This window comes from Mchenga conophoros, linkage group LG17 (assembly GCF_057382185.1).
Source record: "Mchenga conophoros isolate Kocher_MC1m ecotype Shallow Benthic linkage group LG17, M_conophoros_male_GT1.1, whole genome shotgun sequence".
NCBI classification, from domain to species: domain Eukaryota; kingdom Metazoa; phylum Chordata; class Actinopteri; order Cichliformes; family Cichlidae; genus Mchenga; species Mchenga conophoros.
The window spans coordinates 38,762,361-38,781,965 of NC_140542.1; the positions used below are offsets into that span (position 1 = coordinate 38,762,361).

At 41.1% G+C, this 19,605-nt stretch overlaps 1 protein-coding gene and 1 long non-coding RNA gene across 2 annotated transcripts in view; one reads left to right on the forward strand and one right to left on the reverse strand.

Annotated features, from left to right (window-relative positions):
• Positions 1–17,061, reverse strand: part of sgip1a (SH3GL interacting endocytic adaptor 1a) — an 80,497-nt gene extending 63,436 nt beyond the window's left edge. The window contains exons 1-2 of the mRNA XM_085252976.1: positions 16,844–17,061; positions 4,450–4,534 (exon numbers count right to left, since the gene is read on the reverse strand). Coding sequence (XP_085109102.1) covers positions 4,450–4,501 — 52 coding nt within the window. The 5' untranslated portion in view covers positions 4,502–4,534; positions 16,844–17,061. The remainder of the gene's footprint in view (positions 1–4,449; positions 4,535–16,843) is intronic.
• LOC146555929 (uncharacterized) lies at positions 43–3,578 on the forward strand. Its single transcript, XR_014889338.1, has 3 exons — positions 43–435; positions 1,027–1,154; positions 2,718–3,578. It is a non-coding gene; the product is annotated as an uncharacterized LOC146555929 (long non-coding RNA).
• Positions 17,062–19,605: the final 2,544 nt, after the last annotated feature.

A 19,605-nucleotide genomic window follows, 5' to 3' on the forward strand; every position in this document is an offset into this window, starting at 1 on the left:
CCTTCCGTTGTTTTTCTTCTCTCATTCTCTCTCTCTCTCTCTCGCTCGCTCTACCACCCTCGCTCTCTTTCCACTGCACTCGCTCCTTGTATCAGGTGATCGGGTTAATTGGGAACCCACCTGCACATTGATTGCAGGGTGGCGCTAGCCTGTATAAAGCTAAGCCGATGTCTTGTTGGATTAATTCCTCCCGAGCTTCTGGTACGATACAGCAGTAAATGCTGGCGTACTGCGACGGACTGATCAGCAAGAGCCGATTATACGACAGCTACAGGTATGCTCTCGCTTAACCTTGGATTCCCTCCGAATACTGGAATTGGTGTTAATATCCTTTTCCGGCCTGTTGTAGCGCAGCAGTCTGTTTAATTCTGCCATTGCGGAGAGAGGTGTTCGTGGTATCTCCACCAATGAGAGTATAGTGCCTCCGGTCCTGGGGTAAGCTGTTAGAACTACTTTTATTAGCATTCATAGCTATAAGAGTTTAAGGTTACACTTATCTGTTTCAGGGTTCACTGCTGTACTCACCTCTCCATGGTAAATTGTCCAACCTAAATTGGAAGAGTGGACTGCCTTCTCAGTTGCTGTTGTGAACTCCTCCTTGGTGGAGTCTGCTGTCTTGTCTTGTTTTGTCTTATCTTGTTTTTATTAAGTAGGCTTACCTTTTTTGGGTTCGCCTGGTGTTTTATTTTACCCTGGACTGTTGTTCGTACCCATACTTCTGTGATCGGGCTGAAGTGATCCTCTGCCCGAGTGTCGTGCTGGGACTCTAAATCGCCTGGGTGGCCGGTCTCAGCCGGTGGGGAGCCAGACCGGCCTACGCCTGAGAATAATTATTACCAGCACGAGTGGTAGTTTGACCCGTGGGGAATAAGCCTTTCCCGTGTGTGTGTGTGTGTGTGTGTGTGTGTGTGTGATTTCTTTTATTAAAGTTATTAAAGTGTGTTTTAGTCTTTTTATGATTTGTAGCGAGCCTGACGCTCCGTGTCCTTTTATTCTTTTAACATACTTTTCTGTGTTTTATTTCAGTGAAGGAGGACGAGCCAGTGGCCCTGGGACCTCAGGTGGTGGGTCGTCTTCACACTTTCTTTTGTACAGCACTGGGTGGTCTGCAGTGATTCTTGTGGTGTGATTTTCTTTTGGTTCCACGGCTGCTGGTAAGTTCAAGTTCCACGATTGTTTATTTTTACTGTAGGACACTGTCAATAATGACGCTACATCTTGACTTTTAATATTTTATTTATAAAATATTATTTATAATATTTTATTCATTTCTATAAATAAAACTGTTTTAATATTGGAAGCCAACCTGCCTCAGTGTGCATCCTTGAATCTGTGCGGTCTTCTTTTATTCCTTTTCTTTATTTTTCTTAAATATATTTCCTGGGGGTGTAATTCCCCTAGGTGGCGTTGTCAAGTTTATTTATTTTGTTCCTAACCCCGCCGACCACTCGGTCACAAAAATATGCAGTGTCTTGATAAACTGAGCAGATATTTGAGGTTTACACAGCTACATTCTCGCCTGAAAATATGTTAAACGTTTATTTTGTGACCCAGAAAGAATAATAAGAGTAACATTAAAACTAACTAGCTGCCGCCATTGTTGGAAACTAAGCTGGGCTGCGCTATGAATTCTGGGACACAGCTTCTTCTTCTTCGGGGTTTAACAGCAGCTGGCATCCTTGTACATGCAGTGCTGCCATCTTCTGTTTCAGTCCGTTATTACACTCTTAAATCCTGCTACTTATTCCTGCGTCTTTTGTGATCTTACAAAGCTTCAAACGACGCGTCGACTATTAAATCAGTCGTCGACGATTTTGATAGTCGACGTAATCGTGACTAGTCGACTAATCGTGGCAGCCCTAATGTTTACTCATGTTTAATTTCTACTGCTGGCAGTGTCAGGAGCAGCTGAAGAGGTAGTAACAGTAGTAGTGGTGTATCAGTAAATGGTAACAGGACTGGTTCTATTATAGTGCTTTTTTACCTCGCTTGAGCACTCAAAGCATTTTACACTACACGCCCCGTTCACACACTTATTAATAAAACATGGCTAGCTCATATGGTAAGAAACCAAACCCATATTAATAGTACATGCTATACACATATATAGGCCTACTGATTTTGACCTGTTCAACCTGCTTCCTCAGGGAGGCGCTATAGGTGCATCAGCCCAAACACTGACAGACTCACGAATGGTTTCTTCCCAAAAAAGTTCTACCCCCCAAATCCAAGGACTTCCCTCTTTACACAGACTACACAACTACCATCACCACTGTGCAATACTTCATTCAATAACCACACGTAACACTATTTATTTGCATATTTGTTCATTTTATATAGTGTTCATATGTATATAGTGCTGCAGAACTGTGTACCCTGTGCATTCTATTCTATAGTTCTATACATACATGTGCATGTATGGAACTATAGAATAATCCAAGAGACAAAATACGTGTTGTTATTCTTGTTTGAGCAGAGCCAGCTGGGCAACTTCAGTTCATTAGAATCAGCATTAGCTGAAGCACTTCAGCAGCTATTCTTCCTGAGGTCATTCTTACACTGCTGTGATATAAAACTACTCTCTCCAAAGCTTCCTCTCACATTTATAATTTCACGCTTCTTTCTTATTTTCACTGCATTACTGTCTGTCAAGTTGCTTCTATGTTATTCATTATGTCACCTGCCTTCTCCTTCCTTTCATCCTTTTCTTGCTACAGGGCCAGCTCTTCCGTATCAACCACCACTGATGCCCCCAAGGAGAGGGTCGACACCCTCATCTTACCCCCGGTCCCACTAGCTCTAAAGCTTTGCTAAGTAATCTCTATGACCTTTGTAATTTTTTCTCCTCCCTGCCTTTATCCATTCATCTTTCTTATCACTTACACCATCCCTTGCTAATTTCCTTCCCCATTGTTCTTCTAGTATCAGCCATGCTCGGTTATGTTTGCCTCAAGACAAACATCTTCTCCTACACTGTCATCTAGTGCCGACAGAGCATCATGACAGATATTTAACAGTTTGTGCTGGTGCTGGAAGTTCGATGCTTCTGAATCAGAAATATGGCACCATTAACTCACTGTAGTGTAGTACCATTAACATATAGTTCATTTGTTTCCACGAGCAAGTTGGCAATTCAAACAATATTTCTTATTTCTAATACAAGAGAGCCATGTATGATGATTATGCAGCTAATTAGCGCTGCCACAGCAGTTAATGATGATACCATTTTTGCCCAGTCTTTTTCTTATTGTTGAATCGTGAACACCTCAACTACACCTGAACTACCTCAACTGAAGCAAGTGAGTCCTGCAGTCCTTCAGATGTTATCCTGGGTTCTTTTGTGACCTCTTGGATGAGTCAATGCACTGTTGGAGATTTTAGTGATCAGGTCTGGGTGTGGCTAGTGAAACTGAACATAGGGCCAGGTAGGTTTGGAGAGCTTTTCCCCCACTTAATAAATGAAATTACAATTTAAAAAGTGCATTTTTTTTTCTTTATTTACTCAGATTATATTGGTCTAATATTAAAACACTTTTTCATGGTACTGCATCGGTCTCCTACAGTTCTTCTATACCAGGGGTGTCCAACTCCAGGCCTCAAGGGCCGGTGTCCTGCAGGTTTTAGATCTCATCCTGAGTCAACACATCTGAATCAATTAGTTCATTACTGGGCCTCTGGAGAACTTTACGACACGTTGAGGAGGTCATTTGGCCATTTAACTCAGCTGTGTTGGATCAAGGACACATCTAAACCCTGCAGGACACCGGCCCTCGAGGCCTGGAGTTGCCTAGCCCTGTTCTATACCTAGCCTCAAATCAGTGCAAACACAACCAATGCTATTGCCTTTGTGCACATGATGTACACATCACATAACGTTATTTAACTTTTTAATTGTATTGTTAAATTAACAAACCAGTAGACTATGTTACAGTAAAGGCAGATTATCAGCAGGTAATCTAAGGAGACTGTCTTTAATTCTGTAATATCTGATTCTATTACATTTGGTTTCAAATGTAACCAAAAGGTAGATGATGTATGAACATACAGGAAGTAGAAGAGAATTTCTAGCTTTCCCGTCAAGCGCTTTGGGTGCCTAGAAAAGCGCTATATAAATCCAATCCATTATTATTATTATTTTCTGACACACACACACACACACACACACACACACACACTTTTAAAAAGGGCACACCACACAGCACAGTGAACATGTAGCCACAGTGGATACATAAACAAAAGCATTCATATGTTGTCATGCATCAATACAAGCATGCATTAGCTAATGCAGTATAAAGTCCACTTCACTGCAGGACCGGTGAGTAAACCGCTTGAGATTCTAAAAATGCAGAAAGTGGTGGGTGACCTTCATGCCTTATTCTAAGGGTAAGTTGTCGATCCATGCTCAAACTGCTGAGGTGATGTGCTGCTGCAAAAATAAAGGTGTTTTACCTACTGTACCTGCAATGATACGAAACCAGCCGGTGCACAGCTCCTCAGCCATCAGTAGCTCTCTCCATGGACCCCGCTGCTCTCACTCCAGCCAGGCAGAGGGATGAGAAGGAAGACAACGAACATGGACAACGACAGTTCACCGGAAAGAGAAGAGGGAGATGAGGATGAATATTTACCAAAGGCTACCGTATAACTAATAAACAAAGGTCTTTGGAGAACACAAATGTACACTGATGCTGACAACTGCAAGTGTACTCGCGAAGCAATGCACGCAACCTGTGGAGAATAGTAATGGGGCACGGTAGCCTCAGCCTGCGAGTACAGATTTGTCAAGCACTGAAGGTCAACGTGTCCTATGGGAATGGTTTCATCGAATTCTGCCTAAGTTCTGCAGTGCAGAAGACAGCATATGCATCTTAATCATGCAACTGTTTCATCTGCAATTTATTATTGTGATTTCCAACAGGGGAAAGATTCAGCATTTCAAAAATGTCTAAATTAGCCTGTTTAGATTTGAGATACTGAACGCTTTGACAGATTCACAGACTAACCAAAACTAATAAACTACAGTTTCAAGTTAAACTATAAAGTACAAACATATATAGATATAAAAGATGTGCAGAGTAAATTTGTCCATCATTCTAAAACATGGCCCCCAAGCTTGATTAGCTACATTTTTTCTCTCTTCCAGTTTAAGTGGATCCTAATTGGCATGTGGCAATCTCAGGTGAACTGACAGGTTGAACTTGCTTCAAACTCCAAAAGTGCACATGCTAGTGGTGCCACCTACTGGTCACTTAAACACAGTACTTTATTCTCCATAAAATACCTCTCGACCCCTCTGTTCCACATAGACTTGCACCTGCGTGGTGTGTGATTAGTCATAAAATATGAGCAGTAACAAGGTAACAAAGTAAGACACAATTATAAAACAATAGATCGACAAAAGGGATGCAGACATGATCACATGTAGGCTCACACCTACAGTAATAGTTCCAGTAACAACAGCTGATCACACGAACATCTATTTCATTTTAAACGTTATGATTAAAACGGAGGTGACAGCACTGACACAGTGCTGTAAAGTCCTGAGCCTTGTAAATGTCTCTTCTTAGAGCAGAGCAGTCTGTTAAGAGTTTGGATAAACAGTGCTAACTACTCAAATATAGACTATGAGCAAGAAAGCTCTTTCTGGCACATTTGGTTTACGTTCCAGATGGCAGCAAGCTGCAGAAGATAGAGAAAATAATTCTTCCTCAACCCTCTTCACCCCATCTATCCTTCCCACCACCCTCTGCACCGTTTCTGCTCTGTATGTGCATCTACCCCTACCCACTAACAAACACCCATCGCTTCCCTCCCTCTGACCTACTTTCTCGCCACCTTTGCTCATGCCTTTCGCCTGCTGGGTGCAGTATTGCTCTAAATCTGGGTATTTTTCAAAAATGTCTCTGCATCTGCCTGCAGGTCCAAAACTGTCCACGCCACCAGCAAAAAGCCACAAGAAAAATGCAAATAGGTCATCGCTGTTACTATACGGATAGAGCATAGAGGCTACATTTAGTAGAAAACTGCTGTTCTTTTAGTCAAGCAAGAAACCGCTGGGACGGTGAGGCTGAACTGCTTATCATACATCAAATACGTTCTAGTTCTATCGTCAGTGTCCCCAGTAAACAAAAATATCAATCCTGCACACATTGTTCTTTTCTCTGCATCAGCAGCAGCTGGTTGCAGACCATTCTGTTGATTAGACAGGCAGTAATATTGACTGCATTTATGATACTTTACATATTATTTTCAAAAATCTAAAATGCATCACTACTCCACTGGAATGTGGGACATTAGTATAATCCAGTAGTATACACTATTTCCATGAAAAAGCATGCACGTGGCCATACTGGGGAAACATTTTTTTTAAATCATCTTATATATATTTTTTTAAGTGTAGGCTGAATTCCAAACATCGCACCAGACTCTTGTAAAAATAACAGCTGTTCATGGAGACTCTCTCATTTTCTGCCTAACACAATATTGCCTATGGATTTCATCGGCACCATTCTACATGAGTCCCTCGTAGGGCTGGGCCATATTATACCGTTCACGGTAATACCGGTATAATGTTAGGCAACGATAGGAAAATGAAATATCGCGATAGAATATGAGTAAAACGCGCGTGCGCAGTGCCTTTGTTTTCATACGCACATGGCCGATTGTTGAGTGAAACAGATGAACCAGAATTGGTTTGTAAAAATGGTGCAACTTCAGTGATGTGGAACTGGTTTGGTGTTTGTCCGTCAGATACACGACAAAGCACATTTTTTTGCAGAACATGCAAGCGGCCGTTGTTATTGTCGTATTTGTCAGACTAAGATGCTCTTAAATCTGGGAGTAATCTGGGTCCTAAACTCCGTAAACTTCAGGTCAAACGAACACTGCAGCATCACTGAGCGTTAAAAACTGTCTAAATTCTTTCATCTTTAATAAAACGATCAGCATTGCTGCTTTACCAGGGGTAACTATGAAGTTTAACTTCCAGGCATCCATTAAAACAAAATGTATTACATTTAACGGAGTTAGAAGTTAGCAGGAAGCTAGCGGAAGTTAGCTCGCTAGTTTCGCTAGTTACCTAAACATGATATAGCATGTTCTGACTGAGAGATTTCTGAAAAAATTCAAACGTACAGCTCTGCTATCACTTCCAACATAAATGAAGACAGGAAACTAAACAGCAGTGACGTTTGTAGGGTTACTGAAGTTGGGCTAGCAGGTATATAATGATGTGCTACGTAATCGCTAGCGACACAGCTATGTTAGCATAACATAAACAGTGAAGCTGGAGGACAAACACTAACACTTTTCCACTTATAAAAGTTAACGTGAAGGTTCTTCATGGTTAGAGACAAATGCAATCGCATGGCAGGATGCTGTAAACGGACCAAACTTCAGTCAGGAGAACAACTGAGATAATCCATCTACAATACCAGGTTAGTCATTAATATACTGCAACAACATGGGAATAGAGCAGCTGCCAGAGAATTCAACATTAATGAACCAATGGTACAGAAGTGGAGGAAGCAAGAAGAATGAGTTTAATAAAGTTTGATTTATCTGACTGCTTTGTTTCGCTTAATGTGCCTTATAATCCCGTGCACCTTATGGTCCGAAAAATACGTACTGCACACTGCAGTTTAATTTTGCAAAGCACCTCTTTTTAACTTCAGTGGATATTATATATGGTTATGTTCAGGATATGTCAGCCCATTTCTACTGGAAAACTTTCAGCAAGGAATTTGCATTTGCACTGTTACATTTTTATAAAGCTTTAATGTACATAAAAACCAGCTTCTTATTTAAGTGAAAATAAATGGAAGGTTGTCTTTTTGCGCTAGTAATGTTGTGGAGTTGTATTTTGTCTCGCATCAATTATATCGTCAGTTATATCGTTATCGCAAATTTTCAAATATATATCGTGATAAATATTTTTGGCCATATCGCCCTGCTCTAGTCCCTCGTCACCTTTTACCTACCTGGAACAGCATTTGCTGCACCTGAGGCATGTCAACACAGAGCGGGAGTATCACAGATATGATGGCTCTCGGTTAAAAACATCTATAGTGGGAATTCCCTTTGCTCATGCTGCAACAGTCACGTTTCACGGCCCAAGGCCTCGTGCCATTTCCCCGCACACTGCTGAAGAAACATCCCTGCAAACCTCCACCCTCCACTCCAAAGTGCTCTGATGAGGGACGGTGATTAGCCTGCACTCATCAAATGTAAACAAACAGCCAGCAGTGAGTGCAGCCGAATCAAAACAACATTCCACTCAGTGAGAGGCGGGAAGGGCGATAAGGTGTGGCGAGGACAGTGTGCCATGTTGTGTGCCTACGTGCCATTCAGCCACTCACAATGCTCTCAGTCTGTTAGTACCACCAGCCAGACACGCTGTGTTTTGTCATTACCCCACTTGCGTCCCTGCCCAGGGTTGCAGTCACACATACACATTAGATGATGAAAGATTGTGTGATTAGCAGACACTTCCTGATTACTTGATTACACTGGGGAGGCTGACTAACAGCTCATGGGTGAATCTGTCTTGTTTAGTCTGATGCCACTGGGGCTATTATCTAAAGCCAAGTTAGAATAAAACACATGTATTCCAGTATTTCTCTTCTGTATGCTACATCATTTTTGGTGTCGGGTCAGTGGAATAAATATCTGTTCGATTGTTAGACTGGCATGTGTGCATACTTTATGTGCAAGCCAAAACTCAAATTCACTTCATAGTTTAGCCTGAAAATCTACGCAGTTGTCTTCTCGCTGCATTCCTGCTAACCCGAAACCCCTTCCCGAGTCAACCCCCTGCTAGAGGCCCCCATTAAAACCCAGTTCTCTCTTCAGCCTGAGAACAGGGGATGGAAGAGATGAGCTCATGTCTCTGATCCTGAACTGGTCAGCTCTGCCGTCTACCTAATGGTCTCCAGGATGTCAACACTGGTGTGTCCTTCTTATTCACACCAATGATCATCTTCACAGAGGCCCCAGACCTAAATAAACACAGAGCAAACTTGCTGTACGATCAGCTTATATCTATAAACAGTGGAGCGGTTTAAATTAGGCCACTCCCAAGAGTACCGTACTTTGCTTGGACAGCCAGGCTGAGATGACAGAATGGAGCCAGATGAACTCACTGAAGGGAGTTTCAAAGGACTATTTCACACAACGGCAGAAATAGCACAGATGCGACTTCTATACTGTCCGACTCTTTGGATAATTTAAACAGACTACATCTTTAACTTGCATTACATTTATTTGGAGGCTTTGGCTCTACGTAAGAGATCCGCATCCTTCATAAAGGAGACTTTGAGCTAAAAACTCACACGAATGAAATCCACAGTTTAATACATACTTACAGTTGGGGAAAAAGACAGAATTTGCCTACGCTTGCTTACTGGCTCGCTCTATTTTGGTGTGACACCCACAAGGATGCGTCGAATATAGGTTTTGTGTGTTTTTCTGTGTGTGTGTGTAGAATCTGTGATGTGCTGATAGGAGCCAGGATGGGCCTCCCAATGACGCATTTAACTGGAGCTATAATTTATGAAGCATCTTAAAATGGTAGTTAAAAAAAGAACTTCTGGATCTTACAACGCTTCAGAGGGAGAAGAATTAACTTACTTCCTGACTTAGGACAACGACAAAGTCACAAAGTCACAAACCCAGTAATCAAAGTAACATTCCTGCTCAACAAAGCACAAACCAGGTTCTCCACAGTCACTTCAGTTCTCTAGTCCCTGGAAAAAAAGGTGATCGATATCACCGTATGAGTCATCAACTAAATACTTGTAAGGTGGAGTCTGCCTGTGGGTGGCTGGGTAATCCCATTTAGTCATTCTTAGCAACATTTTACAGTAGTTTCATTAGATGAACAATACTAGGGTACCTCACTAATCCAAGACTCACTCGGGAAACTTAAGACAATATTTACAAAATGTATGTGCACAGAGAGAGAGCTTACTGTATGTTGCAATCATTAATAACCATTTCATCTACTGTCATGGACCGAGAGGAGGGCCGGAAATAAATACAGAGAAGAGCAACAAAGGAGAGTTGGTGATAACTGCTGTACCTGCTATAAAAGCTTCCAAACACATGACAACTGGTCAAAAACCAAAGATAACACATGCCAAACAACTCCACATGTCAAAAAGTCTGATGTAGGGCTGGGTATCGTCACTGATTTCTAGAATCGATTCGATTTCGACAGTAAACGATTTTTAGACAGTAAACTGTTCTTGAAGTAGAGAGAGAGAGAGAGAGAGCTGTGCATGAAGCGTGATCATGTGTTATCATGGTAGAAGCGAAACAGCAAAGGTCAGAGGGAATTCATGACGAGGTTTATGTGAAGCGTAGTTTGGATCTTCTTTTGCTGCTGGTTCAGTCAATATTGTTTGGAGAGATCAAACCTGCAGCTTCAGAATCAGCACAAAAAGGGCGTAAACACAAAGCGCCCACCGACGCCTCAAAATCAGCGAGCTGTCGGCTTTCAGCCCCGACCGTGTCCGTGGCGTCGGGTGAGGAAGGCGACATCTCACTGATTCTGATGCGTCGGCGGGTCCGCGCTTTGTGTTTACGTCTTTGTGCAGAATCCGTGTTCCTGCTCTCATTTACTGTTTTAGCTGTTTGGTGGTTGTTGAAATTTTGTGAGCTTTAACCTGAGATTCTGGCGATTCGGGCAAAATAAATTTATATTAAATGGTAAATGGCCTGTATTTGTATAGCGCTTTACTAGTCCCTATGGACCCCAAAGCGCTTTACACATCCAGTCATCCACCCATTCACACACTGGTGATGGCAGCTACATTGTAGCCACAGCCGCCCTGGGGCGCACTGACAGAGGCGAGGCTGCCGGACAGGGGCGCCACCGGGCCCTCTGACCACCACCAGTAGGCAGTAGGTGAAGTGTCTTGCCCAAGGACACAACGACCAAGCCTGTCCGAGCCGGGGCTCAAACCGGCAACCTTCCGATTACAAGGCGAACTCCCGACTCTTGAGCCACGATCTTTACCCAATTTTTAAAAAAAAAATCGATTCAGGATTTTAATGAATCGATATCACGTTATTCAAGCTAGAATCAAAACCCACCCCCAGTCTGATGGCAAGAAAGCTAGTACTCTAGCCAACACTAGCATTTCCTAGCTCCTTCTACTCTGCTGAGGATAAATAATTTACTGTTTACTTTATCTGTACCAAATACAACTATGGGACAGCAGTTATTGAGCTTGGCTATTCCCAGTTCACGCTGAACTGGCTGTTATACCAATTCCCACTATAGGTTTTAATAAATGTACGCTGACAGTGGATTGCAGCAGCTCGTGGTATACATGCTGCACCAGAGCTGCTGCCTCAGCTTCGTGTCCTGATGCTGCTGGTTGGTTCTGAACGTCCTGATGTTGCTGACAGACACTTTCTTTTTATTGATCCGTCTATTCTGTGCTCCTGAGGAGGCAAAAAGAAACTCAGACATAATAATATCAGCCCCTGTAGTCTTTGCCTCCCTTTGGTTGCCATGGCTACAGAATTCGCCACAACAGCAAGCTGAAAATGTTGAACCACGAACGCCGAGCGCAGTCTCGTACGGTTGTGCCTGCTCGACAGGGCAAAGACCCGGGACACTCTTGGTGATCTTAACGTTTGCTATCACGTTGCCTTTGAAGACGATGGATGCAGATGCTTGCTGTCAAAGCATTTTTACAAGATTCCTTCTGTGACATTTGACAGCAGCGCTGTGCCAGCCTGCAATGTGTCATCCTGTGTTCAAGCGCAGCAAAAGTTGCTCCAATATCTCGACTCCTTTCCACGACTGAAAGTGACACACCACAAGGGAGGCGAGTCTACTTATCTATATATAAATACACATCACATACTTGCGTCTGCCGTTACACTGGCATACAAAGGCGCATACATAGCTCTGTGTTACTTATCTCCGACTTGTTTCACAGAAGCTCCTGTGTGTCAAAAAATAAAGCACACTCTTCTTCCTCACAGAAAGCCACAGCTCACCCACGCACACACAGCTCACCCAAACTCCTCACTTCCAGTAAATTCTCTACCTTTAAACTCTCAGAGGATCCTGGGGACATTTTGTGCCATTCCTTTTTTAATTTTCATCCTATTTTGGCTGTGCTGAATGAATAGCTCATATTTACTAGAAGATTTTAAAAAAAAAATTATTTGTCTCAGCTCCTTAGAATATCTAAAAATGGCTAAGCTACGCAAAACCGCCACATTTCAGGCCAAAAAATGACCACATTTATGTTGACATCAACTAATGCATTCCTTTATGTTAAAATTTTATTTTGGATTACTGTCCACCAGGTGGCGCTACTTTTTACCATTCAAAGCAAGCAGCAAAATGTCACACTTTTTCTGTTTTCTGCAAGGGAAATAATAAGTGTGCCATTATTGATGTTAGATAATGGTGTGTGTGTTTGAGCGTGTATTCATATCTCTGCGGGGACCAAAATACCACCTTCAAGCCTCATCATCAAACTTAAGGGCAGTGTGACTTTTGCACAGACAGAAAGAGACGAGCTGGCAGCACCATATGGGAACCTTGATTGCAAAGACAGCAGTCTGTCCATTTGCTCCACGTAGAGCTACATAAACATACAGGCCTTTATATGGTTAAAATATGATTAAAGATATTTAATAGTTGCATTTACTCTGAAGTAGTTTTAAAAGACAGTCATTTAAAATGGGAAAAAATATTACATCATAGTATTTTTACAGCAGTTTTTGCGAAGCTGCCATTTTTTGTCCTTGGGATCACGAGTGTCAGGTTTTGTTTTCTTTTAATCTGACATTACAAAAAAAATAAAAACACATGTTGCTGCCAATCATTGACTCATCTAAGGCCCAATAAAAACAATCAAATATTCCTCGAAATGTATTTTATGGAAATTGTTTTTGCTTTTTCAATAGAAAACAGTGGAATTATGTAAACATACTGGGCTTTAAAGGGTGAAATCGCAAAAATTATACTTAATATTTGAAATTATTTTTCAGGCTGAAGTAGTTTTAAAACATTGAGTATTTTAAAGTTTAAAAAAAAGTTGCTATATAATATTTTTACCGCATTTGTTGGCAAGGTGGCATTTTTTGTCCTTCGGTAAAAAGAGTCAGGATTTTAAGGATCATCTAATGGTTAACTGAGCAGCATCAGTGGTGCTCACAGAACAACTACCACTATATATATAACACCTTCAATTTCACACAGGAAAAATAAGTCTGTACTTAAACCATGTGTATATATCGATGACGATAAATAAACTCAGGTATCAGCTTAGGTCCCAAAATAGATAATAATGTAATAATGGATTGCATTTATATAGCGCTTTTCGGGGCCCTCAAAGCGCTTTACAATTCCACTATTCATTCACTCTCACATTCACACACTGGTGGAGGCAGCTACAGTTGTAGCCACAGCTGCCCTGGGGCAGACTGACAGAGGCGAGGCTGCCATATCGCGCCATCGGCCCCTCTGGCCAACACCAGTAGGCGGTAGGTGAAGCGTCTTGCCCAAGGACACAACGACCGAGACTGTCCGAGCCGGGGCTCGACCCGGCAACCTTCCGATTACAAGACGAACTGCCAACTCTTGAGCCACGATCGCCCGTGATATGCAATCCCAAGACAGTCTCCCCTTTTCCTTCAGTTTTTTTTCTAACAAGTTTCAGCTGGACAGGAGAGTCCAAAACTCTGCAACACAGAACATTTCCACTCATCAGGCTAAAGAAAAACAATCGAGCAGGATGAGGGATCACTGCTCATAAACACTGACTGACTGGCTCCCTCATCCCATTCGGAAAACCCCCTAAATAACTCCAGCCAGAAACAAATGTACAGATAAATAATAATGCAACTGAAGGGATGGTGGGCAAGCCATGCAGAAAACATACCAACAGCCAAACTGAGTGAAAGAAGACTCTACAGTACAACATAAGGCTTCCCCCTATGGCTAAGACAGCATGAATGACTCACTCCTCCTCCAGCAGTAACACCACCACCACTCTCTGCATTTAATCATGCAAGCGTCAAGCTCAGGATATATTTTAATGTATCCTCAGCAATGTTTCAGAGGGAATAATACACAAAAACAGATTTAGTTACTAGTTCAACGTCACTCAAAGGTCGTCGTCTTATGCAGGTGCTACCAATTTATCTGCACACGCCTTTTTTAATGATTCCTTTAATTAATTTTTGAGAGGGAAAATAAAATGAATACATTTACTGAATTTTGCACATGACAAGAAGCCCCTGGAAAACTAGTTTCTGACAGAACAAATAAAGATTATCAGTTTGTAATGCTGCGTGTGTCCATCCCCTATATTGTGAAACATGGACACAGTATTGCCTTCGTGGTCAGAGCCCAGATTCCACTGTCTAATAATATTTGTGCATTTAAGGGTTTCCACAGAACAACACAGGAAACGGGGATCAGAAAGTTTCCCAGTCTGAATTTCCCAGGCAAAGAACACCCAAAACCCAAAACCTCATTCATTATCCTCAAACTTGGCAACCCCTTCTCTCCCCCACAGTGTTTCCCACATATCAATAACCTCTACGTGAACTCACTCGACTTCCAACACTCACATGTGCAGCAGGGCTCTGGCTGTCTCAACATGATACCCCCAAACTTGGAGCTGTACCTACAACAAAGCCCCTTCACTATCAGGTCTCGCCGCTTGGCAGCCACCATGGTCGTGCCTCTGGGCAGTTCTTTTGATGACTATACACACAAACATAAGTTTAATGTCAACGGTGAATAAGAAATAAAAACTGCATGTAAAGAAGCAGCATACAAGCCGTTTCAAAGAGTTCATGTTTGTTACCCATCCTGATCTAAATTACATCCTAGTTATGACAAATGTGTCGGGCTACACAACATACCGACTTCATTACCATCACCGAGACACTACAGAGATGCATGCCACTACACATCTGAAGCAGTCATGACCTATTTTCACATGTGTCAAAGTAACAACACAGTTGCCAGTTCAACTGTTTCACTGGCTCATTTGGGGGAAGGGACAACTTTTTTCTTTGCTATAACAAAATTCTGTAACAGGTTTCTATTCAGGATTTTTGAAGTGCCTCGTGTCCCCTCCTGTGAGGTCTACACGTTTTTGTTTCAAGGCCAAGTCTTAATTTGAATAAATATGCTTCAACACTTTCTCTCAGAGGATCTGACTTAACTGCTACTTTCTCACACGTGTTTACGCTGGTGCCACCGCTGATACAGGACGGAAGTGACAGAATATGAGCCAGCCCTCCGCCTCAGGTAGCTGTGTGAGAATCATCACATGCAGCAACACCAGTTTTAAATGACAAACTGAAAAAATGCACGTTGAACGGACACGGATTCCATCACATGACGTACAGGCTGGCCTTTTGTATTTTGATTCAACTACCCGCCCCCCTCCGTAGGCATAAACACCGCAGTTCTTACAAAACATACTCCATCAGATTTTCCTGTAAATTTCCCTAACAAATGCTGAGCCAAACCTCACGATGCATTGAGCTCAGTCAACATCGACATGAATGAATCGACTGCAGTACGCTAATGGCAAAACACAATTACTCAACCATTTAATCAAAAGTCACCATTTCCCTTCTCCGGCTCTCCCACAGCATGAGCTGGATTGGAACATTGTGTAATGAACGTGAACTAGCTGCTACTGTCTCCATTGTGCTGCTCCAAAACGCTGACAGGGGAGCGCTGAACTCAAGACCCTTGGTGACTAATGTCTGCAACTGAGCCAGTCCAGACTACAGAGGCTTGCATACCCAAAGGCACTCTTTTCATAAAAGCATTGGTGAATATCAGGGACAAAAGACTGTGTATTTGAAATTTACTGCTGGAAAGAAGGTCCCAAGTGTTTTAATCACCGACAAATACACTTCTATCTTTCTGGTTTCACAACTAAGATGGGTCAAAGAGGTCAACGGCAAACATTCATACTCAAATAAAACAAGAATCTTTAAGGACCACAGTTAATCAGCTGAGTTTTAAAATGTAAAGGCCTTGGGCAAAAACATACTCTGGTATGACACTTTATAGGTAAAAAAAAAGAATGGTAAAATGCACCGCAATGCTGATTTAATGTGCACGCATCATTCATGTGAACTTGCACAGCTATAACTCACGAGATTAGTTTCTGTCCCTGAGATTTGGGAGTTTTTTCCAATTCCCTGATGTGGTTCCTGTTACTAAAAAAACAAAAAAGGTTTCAGTTACATTTCTAGTACGCAAGATGTTCTTTACAGGACCTCAATGAATACAAGTGGATCAATAATATTAATAAGTGTTGGTAAATAGTACCTGAGTCATAGTTACTTTATTTTAAACCCTATGGTATTCTATGTAAAACCAGTTCAGTTATGTTACTTCTGGCCTGTTGCTGGAGTCTCCTACTTTCCCAAGTCAAGTAACATTGCCATGTTTTAATGTTCTTAACAATCTAAAGTCAATTTGAGTACGGACCTGTGCTACGTCAAAGGCATGGCTACTGAGTTATACATAACGGTGGAAATGGCTCTGTATAAGTGCCGAGCACCAGCCCACCTTTAAAGTAGTGCTACATGTTTTTGGACTAAGCTAGCTTAGTATATGTCATGATTCATTTAGCTTTACTATATCGTTTTAGCGAGCAACAGTAGGTAAAGCCCTGCACACCACTTGAAAAGCGCGACACACACATTAAATTAATGAGTTTGCGTTTAGTACTATTGCTTCACCTGTAGCTGACAGTTAGAAGCATCCCAGTAAGCTTTACTTTTGACTCGCTTGTTAACTTTTACCCTTTTTTCCCCTTAAAATTACAATACTTACGGCAGTTTGGAAAGTTTTGGAGATTGTTCTTCTTAAAGCTTTTCTGATGGGGTAAAACCAAACAAACTCTTTCTCCTGTTCAACAGGGAAAACTAAGGCGGGTTAGCCACTCAAACACTCAAACGTTGTTAATTACCGTCAGGCAAGACATGGCTGCCGGAAGTGACATATTACCTTGCTTGTTACTGGAACCAATGGAATAAATAAATATAGTTTAAAATAAATAAATAAATAAAAATAATGAACAAATAAATAAGTGGAATAAAATATAATAAAATTGGAGTAACGTTCGTAATGCACGTGACAGGCGATAACAAGCAAAGTCGCTAAATGACCTACCGCTACTTTTCTTTTCTTTTTTCTTTCTTTTTCCTTTCTTTTCTGTTTTTTCTCTCTTTCTTTTCTCTTTTCTTCTTTTTCTTTTTTCTCTTCTCTTTTTCTTCTTTTCTTCTCTTTTTCTTCTTTTCTTCTTTTTCTTTTTTCTCTTCTCTTTTTCTTCTTTTCTTCTCTCTTTCTTTTTATTCTTTTTTTTCTTTTTCTTTCCCTTCTCTCTTCTTTTCTTTCTTCTTTTTTTTCTTCTTTTCTTCTTTCTTTTTCTACCTACCGCTACCAGACTCTTCCATTCAACAGGTGTGCTTGTTTCCACCTGTTAGGTGCTTTATGCAATTTGGAATTTGTATTATTTATTATTATAGCTAATCGAGACGCAATTACGTGGGTGAAGTCATACATACATACTGAACTGTAAACATTTATAAAATATTAGCAGGTAGAAATATTTTCATATATTTGTACCCCCAAATGGTTGTCACTTCCGGTTAGAAGTCTGGCTAACGTACAAGAAGAAGCGAATTTTTTTTTTTTTTTTGTAGTTAATACATTTTACATGTTGTTATTACTGTCTTCAAAACAGCAGTAAGTGTCAAATGACCTACTCTATGGGAGTTATGGGTTCCATATTTAAAAAATGCTGTGTAATCGATATTTAACCTCTCAAACGCTGAAAAGAGGATTGTGCTAAGCAGCCTCGGATGTAGTCTGCCAATCTTCTAAAAGAGATGACTGGTCTTGGTGTCCGCTTACGGACTTCAGCAATGTACACTCATGAGATAAATAAAGTGTATTCAGATATTACATATGCGAGTAACACGTTTTTCTGTTTATTTTCATTTTTCACACCCATCATTTCTCAGAATTTGTATTCAGATACCACGCGTGAAACACCTCGAGGTCCTGTTTCACTCGGTCGTCTAATCCATATCTGTCCATCAGCTGCTGCAGCAGCCTCCCCACACACCCAAACTATTGGTTAATATTTAATCAAACCCGTCCAGGAAAGTAATTTCCTCCAACAAATCACAATATTTTGTCACGCAGTCTGATGGTGTTGCATAACAAGAAAGTCACATTTTTTTATTATTTAACAACACCGAGTCTAGTTTGGCCCGAGCATGCAAACCACACCTGATCGTTGAGCCTCTTCTTTAGTCGTATACAGAAAAGCCTGTTATTTTTCAAAGCATTAATATAGCATTCTGGTAACAGTGCCTTTGTCGCTACAGGTTTAACTTATCTTTTAGATGAACATTTGAGCCTAAAGGCAATGGCTTTGTGTGTGTGTGTGTGTGTGTGTGTGTGTGTGTGTGTGTGTGTGTGTGTTCCATCTGCAGTTCTTGGTCACAGCTAGACTAAATGTGGCATTATTCAGTGTAGCAAACATAACATGTACATTTAGATTGTAGTCATTCAGTCGCTTTAAAATGTGTGCACAATTAGACCTGACCTGAAACTTAGTTTGATACACTAGTTCTGCAATACATCCTTCAGTTAATTATCTATTTATTTTTTATTAAACATAAAATAAATTATATAAAAAAACCCTCAGTATTCAAAGACTTAGACTAAGAAGATTAAGTCATTTTTGAACACGAGGAGCTTGAGGCTAAGACCTTTTTTCCCTCTAAAAAAATAAACAGCTGATTATTAGAATTGTTGTTCCCAAATAAACCGTCAGTCATCTTAAACAACTTTCTTAAAGAAAAGAAAAAAAAACTAAAAATAAACAAGAGGTTACTAACTTTACTAGGATTTACTCAGTTAAACAAATGCTAAATATTATAGACTACTATACAAAAGTCTTCAGCCACTCCAGTAGTTCTCCAGGCCTTTCAAAGTTATTTGGCTGCCTTTTCACTCATTTTCAGTCCGGTTCTTGTTACCAAACCATTTTTAAGCCACTTAACACAAACACAAACCTATGATTAAGTCAAGCATACAAAGGTCCCTATAACTCAAGGGATGAGCCAGTGCTTTGTCTACACATAACAGACAACTTGGCAAAGGACCAATTTTAAATAGTATTTTTAGTTTGTCACCAGCAGGTCTGACAGGCATAAAATAGTATTTTTGCTCCATGATAGTTATCCCCAGTTGTGCAGCGTGTCTTAAAAAATGAGGAAACAGGCAGGCCTAAGAAAAAACAAAACAAATGAGAAACACTATCTACAGCAGATGAATAGTATGTGAAAGTCATGCCCTTAAGAAACAGAAAACAAATCCAGCAACGCCCTGACACAGGACCCGAGGGATGCATCTGACCCTTCAGCTGGACCAAAGTCTTATCAGAAAGTGTCTCAGTGGAAGAGTGGCAGTCAAGCAGCTATTCTCAAATAAGGGAAACTGGAAGAACTTCTCTCACAGACTGATTTAGCTCCACTGCCACAAGGACAGATATCGGCACTTATCACATCACAACCTCAATA